Here is an 8,995-nt window from a genome sequence, read left to right on the forward strand (position 1 = left end):
AGTTATTAAATCTGTCAATTCCTTTCAATATAACTAATTGTTTCATATCTTAACTACATGGAAGAACAAGAGTTAATAAATACAGCAACATTTATTTAGGAAATATAAACTGCTAACTGCAACCACAGTTCTTAAAAGCAAAAAAAAAAAAAAAAAAACCTAATCATTTAAAGAGCTGGGATTAGTGAGAGGAGCATAATTTAAATTTTCAGTTTTTCATTGCAAAAACAACAATGTGGGGTCCTATGAGGGTTCTCCACATCCTGCTCATACAGAATCAAAATGTGTTAAGGGAACTGAAGCAATAAAAAAAAAAAAAATATCTTGCCTGATGTACGTCAAGGAAGGCACAGCCAAGAAAATCATCATCAATGATATTTCTTCCATCCCAGTCAAAGACATAGAAACTTAATTTGGTCTGAAATAGATAAAAGATGAATCAGAGAGAAAGAGAGAGAGAGAGAGAGAGAGCGAGAGAGAGAGAGAGAGAGAGAGAGAGAGAGAGCGAGAGAGAGAGCGAGAGAGAGAGAGAGAGAGAGAGAGAGCGAGAGAGAGAGAGAGAGCGAGAGAGAGAGAGATAGAGAGAGAGAGAGAGAGAGAGAGAGAGAGAGAGTAATAGATTAAGAAATACTGAAAGCTGAAATCAGACTAATTAAATACTAACAATAATTATATTGTAAAAGAGATTTAATTTAATTGAGACCTAATAGTTGATAGAATATTATATAGAATACTGAATATTAAATAATGGGAAAGGCAATGTTCTAAATTAAAGACAGACTGAACTTTTTTCTTTAAGATTGAAAAATTTTATATTCAAAGACATATCACTCCGATCCAACTATAAACAGAGTGGTTCTTCAATAGTTCCACACAAGAGTGAGCTTGACCAGAATTATATCCAGGCACCCAATAATACATTTAAAACTAATCCATAAACTCAGAATGGGGAATATGCAGATATCAGATTTTCAATTTATTTGTTTGGTTAAGCTTCAGGATTTAGCTATTGTTCAAGTCATGGTCACCCTTTTGTCATTTTAGTCATCATGTCCTAAAATTTAGAATTTGACACAGTTTCCTATGTTTGGGAGTTGGTTAAATACAGAAACATTGCAATCAAGTGGCACCAACTTTCTCAACCTGACAGCTTGCTGCATGTTGTATGATTACTTGACCTGTCAGAAATTGCAGTCAAATCACCTTCAAACTATACTATCTTCTTGAAAGAAAAAAAGGACACATTGGATAATGTAGTCCTACGTGTACAATGTTTGACAAAAGAAGATGCAATTATCATGGCTGAAATACCCTTGCTCATAGGTCAGATTGATCAGTGCTGATGTGGGATTAATTAACAACACAAACAACAACCAGATTTTATTGGGAAGGGCCTCCAACCATAGAAACCATGCCAAAATAGACACTGAAGTACAATGCAATCTTTAGACTTTTTGGATCCTGTTCAAACATCTAACCCATGCCAGCATGGAAGGACATTAAATGATGGTGATAGTACAAAAAACAAAGAACAGAAAAAGAGAAATGGCTATGATTTATTTTGAAATGAAATTATCAATATGAACATTTTCTGTGGTTAATGATTCAAATATTACAAGTGAGTTTTACAAATATTGGGTCATCCCATAAATAATGCAGTTTTTTTTATATTTCTTTTATTTTTCAAAATTAAGAAAAACAAAATTATTTTTTAATCTAAAATATACTCTCCTTCATTTTCTACAATGCTTTTTCATCTATCTGGTAGACTTGCAAGGCCAGTTTTCCAAAATTCACTTGTCTGCGATGAAAAATACTCCTCCAGTACTGTTCTGACCTCGTCTAAAGTTCTGATCTTGTCTACAGAATTCATATTTTTTCCGTCCAAATGATTTTGAAGACTGCAGAATAAATGATAATCAGATGGGGCAATGTTTGGCGAACATGGTGGGTGTGGCATTGTTTCCCATTCAAACTGCTCCAGCCTTTGGAATGTCATCCTTGCTGTATGTAGCTGAGCATTATCCTGGTGGAAGAACACCTTTTGTCTTGAAACCAGAGATAGTTGTTTTTCTTCTAGTGTTGACTTAAGCCACTCAAATTGCTCACAGTAGATCTCTTTGTTATCATTTAGTTTGGGTTTAAAAGTTCAAAGCGGACTAAACCTTTCATATCTCACCAAACAGATAACAACACTTTACGTGGGTGAAGACCTACATTAGCCTGGGGTGCTGGTGTTTCTCCTTTCCCTACTGACTGTCTTTGGTGCTTGACATTTTTATAGAGAACCCATTTCTTGTCACCAGTCATTATTCAGTCCAAAAAAGGTTCATTCGTGAGAAGTGACAGCAAAGAAGAGTACACATTCAATCAGAAGTTTGTGAGGAACCCATTGACTCAATTTGCTAATTTTTCCAATGGCATGCAGATATCGATGAATGGTTGAATGACCAAATCCAAGCTTCTCTGATAGTTCCTCAATGGTTATGATGGGATTTTGTTCCATCAGGGTTTGCAGGACATCCACATCAAGCTCTACAGAATTTCTAGGATGAGGCTTGTCTTCTAGGCTGTAGTTTCCAGCTCAGAATTTCTGGAACCACTGTTGACACCGGCTTACGCTTATTGTCTGATCCCCATATACTGCATTAACATTCCTTGCAGTTTCTGTAGCAGTGTTGCCATTATTGAACTCATAAAGCAAAATATGCCAAATATGCTCCTTTGTCACTTCCATTATAGCTTCGAAAAAATAACTGTTAAAATCAAACTGCACTCTTCAAAACTTGCACTAAGAATAAGGACAAGGTAAAATTACTACCTGCTTTTATAGCAAGTTGATGCAGGTAGTTTATCCCATCTCCCTTTGACTTTTAGTTCATGCAATTGAAAAGACTGCATTATTTATGGGATGATCCAACATTTTCCAAGCTATTTTGGATGTGGTAAGGCAGGTGTTGGAACCTGTACAACTTGTTCAAGTTAATTCATATATTTATTTACACAAAATCAACTGAAAGCTATGATTTATTTACAAATAAAATTAACTGTTATAAACATTTTCTATAGTTAATGATTCACAAGTGACAGGTGAGTTTTACATATGTATTTCATACTAATATGGATGTGGTATGGCAGATGTCAGAACTAGAACCTATAGATGTTCAAACAAATTCGCATATTTATTTACAGAAAATCAACTTCTCATTTTTTGTTTCTAGAGTATCTATATTGAAAGTAAAAATTAAAAATCTGAAACAAATTTATTCATTTTTATTTCATTAAATAAAAATTAGAGCATTAATCTGACAACATGTTTTATGCAAACATCCAGTTTACATAGTTCTGGTCTCAATATTGTTCTACTTTCCACAATATAGTAAACAGCTAACAGAAACTAGTTCATGGGTGAGTAATTAGGGTTGTAAAATTTTTTCCACTAGCAATTTTTTAAATTTCCAAAAAGAATTAAAGAATAAAAGAAAATTATCAAAACCTTTGATGATGATGAAATTAAAGGATATGATATAAAATAATTTGAAAAAAATGAAGATGTGAAAACCATTGTACCTTAGTGAAATCTTTAACAAAAAACTCAGAATAGGTTTCCCATCTTGGATTTAAAGATCGTGGAACATATGGAGTGGTAACAATCTAGAACAAAAGAAAAATTTCTTTCAAAATGACATCACTGATTTTGTCCTTAGACTATTAAACATTGAATGAAGTATCAATTATATGATTTCAAGTATTTATTTGCCTGGCATCTTACTAGTATATCTTTTATCAAACTTCAGGTGATATATATCTATACACATCATATTTAGGTTATGACTGAACTCACAAAGCTTTATTGAAACTCACTGAATTTCAGTCACACTACTTCACTAAATTGTTATCTCACACATCAAGTGAGCAATTTATCTATTTAACAACCTAGCATCTAAAAACAATTATGAAAAGTATTAATCATAAATAATGTATGAATATTACAAATTACATTAGAACTCTGGTAGAGTGAAACAAAAAACCTATTTTAAACTAAATTAACAACATTTCCTTTCATTTAATTATTTATGCATTTTAGTGGGTTTGTTTCTTCTCTATTTAAGATATAATCAAAATGCGAGTAACAAGAACAACTGGTACTCTGTCGGTTATGACGTGGAGGGTTCCAGTTGATCTGATCAACAGAACATATACAGTACAACACAATCCACTAAATGATTATCATAATCATAATAATATATTGTAACAGTAATTATGCAACAAAAAAAAATACAGTCTAAATCTGTAGATATAATAGATATATTCTTAAGACTAATGATGTATTTCTTAAACGCAATCCCACCTTTACTAACAATAGAGACCTTTAAAATCAGTGTGTAAATGTGTGTATGTATGTGCATATATATGGCCACACACACACACACACAGGTATGCGCTGCATTACAAAAGTGTTGTGATCCTGAAAATCATGCTGTAATGTGAAAGTCTAAAATGCAAAATCTATTTTCCTACTGTCTTCCTTTTATATAGAAGTTAATGAACAAAGAATTAATAGGGAAAATATGTTTTTGTAACAGAACTCCACATTATGACAGCATTTTCAAGAGCCCAATGATTCCATAAAAGAAGAATTTACTTGTTTTAATATAACATATCCTCAACTTATCAATTACGACAAGAACAAGGAAGAAAATCAAAATTTAAATTCTTACTCTTCTTCTTTCTGAGAAAACGACACAATAGGGGTCAGAGGTACCATTTTTGTCAGCTGCTAGTAGATTAGTAGCACCATGGATATGGACATATAGAACACCAGCCACTGAAATTGAAGACAAATAGGAATAATCATGTCAGGTTGTCATAAATGTTACATGAATTACATGACAAACTTTTCCTTCCTCACTTAAACATAAGTCAACTGAGACAATCACCTACTAATGGATACATCTGACCTCTAAAGGTCAAGCAATTAATTGTTGTTATTTTATTGGTCAGCCCTGATAGAATTGATGAAAAGTATTTCAGATTTTATTTCTAGCAGCTTGATTTATTACATATAGACTTCTTTATTGGATCATGCCTCAACAATTAACCATTTCATTTGTCACACTAATGTACAGGATAATATTCTACTTTAGATATAAAACCTTGGTTGGATTGTGAGAAAAGAAAACTGGAAAGAAATGGGAAGTTGAAACATTCACAATTTCCCAAGAGCAGTAACAAAAGTGAAATAAAGATTGCTATGAATAGAAGATAAATTTTGTAATTGGTGACCATGCCCATTGCCAGTACTGCCTGACTGGCCTTCATGCCGGTGGCATGTAAAAGCACCCATTACACTCTCAGAGTGGTTGGCGTTAGGAAGGGCATCCAGCTGTAGAAACTCTGCCAAATCAGATTGGAGCCTGGTGTAGCCATCTGGTTCACCAGTCCTCAGTCAAATCATCCAACCCATGCTAGCATGGAAAGCGGATGTTAAACGATGATGATGATGGTGAGTGATATACTTGATTTAATAGATTACAATATCTTCTGAGTACTTAATTTACAAAGAAAAGAAAGAAACAAAACAGCAGAACTAGGGCTATGTAAAATTCAAGAAAGATTATATCTCAAATTTTAGTTAGTTTAACATCTCTTGTTCTGACTTGCTACTGACTATGTCATCACTGTTTCCATTATTTTGTTTCTAATGATTTATTTCATTTGTATTTGGTCATAAACTGGTGCAGGACTGAAGAGACACAACCGGGTAGAAACACCAGTGTCTCAAAGTCCCATTACATCAATGATTCTAGTGTGTTGTGAACACACATCATCTGAAAGGCGGTGTTCTCAAAAGAAATATAACAATGATTAACATATTAATATTCAAATCTGTTTGAAAATATCTGGAAAGAACATGCTTGTCATCATTATGATTCTTGATGTTCTTGATGTGCTTATGGTAACGTTAATTCAACTTTGTATTTATTCTTAATTTCTTGGAATGATTTTTCATTCTCATTCAGAGTTGCTATCAATTGTGGCTAATTTTTTGTTCTTTCCAATCTACAGGAAAAGTTTTAAAAGAAATTAAGAATTTATCAACTATGACAATCCTTTGGCTTTGTTATCCAAATTCATGACACTAGTTCCTTTGAGTAGAGCCCCTTTTAGCTTCTTTAGGTTTTAATTAGGCAAATTACCCTTGGCCAAGAAATGCACTAAAGGCTTTTTGAATATGTTAAATTGTCTAAAACTGATAGGAGACAAGTAAGGCCAAAGTTATGCAGATGAGGTCGAATCAAAGCTGAATGATGTGTTCATAGCTGCTCCTTGTCTCTGAAATAGAGATCCAATTGTCCTAGTAATTCAAATTCAAATTTCTTCATAATTTCTTGAAGTTACTTTCCTTCATAATTCAGAGTTGCTAAAATAAGTGTTAGGCTTTTTTGTTTTCCTTCTTTGTACATAAGGCAAATTTAAAAAAATTAAGAATTTATGGAGAACGGCATTCAGTACATTGCTCTTGTTTTTGTTCTAAGACAACAGACCATTCTAACTGGTGATACACAGTGTGGCAGAAGACCCGACTTTCCATGGAAAAATGTACCCTGACATGATAACATTTAGGGGTTGATATTTGTACCCTATTAAGCCTACGTCTGTTGTTTTATCACATTGCAACCTTGCTCTCTACTCTAATCAATCTATTGCTCACCTTGTCTTTTGCCTGTCGCTTTATAGCTTATAGCTCTCTATTTCTCATTTCTCCACCACAAGAGCTGAGCATATCATCTTCTGACTCGCTTGCCCTTTACCATGTACAACAGACTGCATTAGGTTGCTCACTACCCTTAGCCAATACACTCTAATTTGGCCTTTCTGTACTGCCAGTCATCACTCTCTCTTCTCTGGGCTACTTCTATATCTACCCCTCACTTACTCTTGCATTTATCTCATCACCCACCCTCACCTTTGTCTACATCTATTGCCAATCACTCCCTTCCTGACTACTCCCAAATAACTCTGCCTTTCTATCATACTCATTTAGGTCCTTGGAATGTCACTGCTTTCTCTCCTATTCTCTTCTTTGGCCATCTGAAAAAATGTACATGCTTGATGTTATTGACTACACTTACATCCTTGTCCCTCCCCACTCTCAGCCACCCTTTTCTGGCCTTTCTGCAGTCATCACTATCTCTGTCTCTCTTCTATTTCCCTGCTCAGTTTACATACTTTAGATTACTGAGTACTCTTTACATTTACTGTGTACAAGGCATACCTTGTCTGTTGGTTCCATGATGGAAACCACCCTTTAGTGCTCCCTCTACAGTGATTGGTGAGCAAGACAACCACTCTCGTGCTGATGCCGTGACAAATGCACTATACAATGTAAACTGGTTGTTGAAGAAAGAACAGGGTTGTGAAGTTCATTTAGTTCTGTCTTGCCGAGGACTGTTCAACTTCTCTAGTATTGATGCTATGAGAAAAAGCATCCAACACACGTTTTACCAGTGATTCGCAATATGAAGGACATCTAACTATAACAAGTAAGGAAGTCAAATGACATGTATGAATACCAATCTATGGGAGTGGTGTCTCTTGATAAAAATGGATTAGAGGTAAATTGATGATGATGATGATGATGATGATGATGGCAGCATATATATTATATTCATGCCTACAAACATTTAATAGTTCCATGTGCCAGCTGCAATTTTAAAAGTTATGTATGTTTTCATTGATTTTGCAATAAGTCTAAAGATCTTCCTCAGCAAATAAACACTGCCCTAAATATTGGCCTCCAGTTATGCCACCCATCCAAATAATTTAATGAAAATATTAAAGCAATAGCAGATTATTTAGAAAAGTAACAATAACATTCCTCCCACTTCTTCCTCTCACATATAACCAAACACAGTGAGACAAAAGTCATGATGGTTTCATAAATATATTTTGATATCTGTTTGTTATTGTTCTCTCTTCCACATGATTAACATCATTACATAGAACAATTCATAAATATGACAGTGTAAAACATCATCATCATCATCATTTCTACATCTGCTTTTTTGCATGAGGTTATGAGGTGGATGAGAGTTCTTGAAGCTGTATGATATAACAGGATACCTTTCCTGATGCAAAGTTCAAAATACTTTAAATATATTCACAAATGCAATGAAATTGATTTCCATTATAATGTTCAGTTTATTTGATATGAATAAATGTATGTGCTTGTGTGTATGAGGGGGAGGAGGGTGAATATTTAAAAATTATAAGCACCAATTAGAAAAAATAGAAAAAACAAAATAACAAACACACTGATAGGAACTAAAAATGATTCAGATATCTAGAAGACTAACCCTATTCATGCCTAAATGACTTATGAATTATTGGGGAACAAAGTGAGATATTGTGGAAGTGAAGAGTTTATTTAAAGAAGACATTTACACTTTATTTCAGAGAGAAGGGAAAGCAAAAACAGTGATGTTATTGGGAGAAGGATAATGTAGATGAGATGACTGTACTGGTATGGAGGTGTAGTGCAAATAAAAAATAGGTACCAAGGATAAAAATAGGTACCAAGGATAAAAATGTTAATAATGTTTATAAATTCCCACAAGGTTATTGAGTGACTACCAGAATGTAGAAAATCCTCCTTGAGTTCACAGGCTGGAAACGAGTAATTTTGTTGGAATATGAAACAGGCATTGCATGTAAAAGATTGTAAGTAACTCAAGAACAGTATATAAGAACACACAAAATATATGCAGGGAAAAAAGAAATAGAGAAATTCTTACCATCTTTTATGACCTGTTCATCTTTAATGCTTGATTCGAGTTTAATTGGTGCCAGAGGGGTATACTGGAGAGACAAATACAATTTGCTGCCATCTTTGTTCTCAAGAATGGTATCTACTCTGTTGGGTAGAAAAAAAAAACATGATATGGTTGTTTGTATTTAGACACATAAATATAGCAAAATAAATATGTAGAAG

General features: G+C 33.8%; 1 protein-coding gene across 8 annotated transcripts in view; it reads right to left on the reverse strand.

Annotated features, from left to right (window-relative positions):
* Positions 1 to 8,995, reverse strand: part of LOC106869820 (extended synaptotagmin-1) — a 182,022-nt gene that overhangs the window by 61,860 nt on the left and 111,167 nt on the right. For all 8 annotated transcript variants that reach the window (XM_089353640.1, XM_089353642.1, XM_089353638.1 and 5 more), the window contains exons 11-14: positions 8,799 to 8,917; positions 4,722 to 4,828; positions 3,571 to 3,654; positions 329 to 418 (exon numbers count right to left, since the gene is read on the reverse strand). In XM_089353640.1, coding sequence (XP_089209766.1) covers positions 329 to 418; positions 3,571 to 3,654; positions 4,722 to 4,828; positions 8,799 to 8,917 — 400 coding nt within the window. The remainder of the gene's footprint in view (positions 1 to 328; positions 419 to 3,570; positions 3,655 to 4,721; positions 4,829 to 8,798; positions 8,918 to 8,995) is intronic.

The sequence above is a fragment of the Octopus bimaculoides genome, chromosome 6 (assembly GCF_046866305.1).
Source record: "Octopus bimaculoides isolate indiv1 chromosome 6, ASM4686630v1, whole genome shotgun sequence".
NCBI classification, from domain to species: domain Eukaryota; kingdom Metazoa; phylum Mollusca; class Cephalopoda; order Octopoda; family Octopodidae; genus Octopus; species Octopus bimaculoides.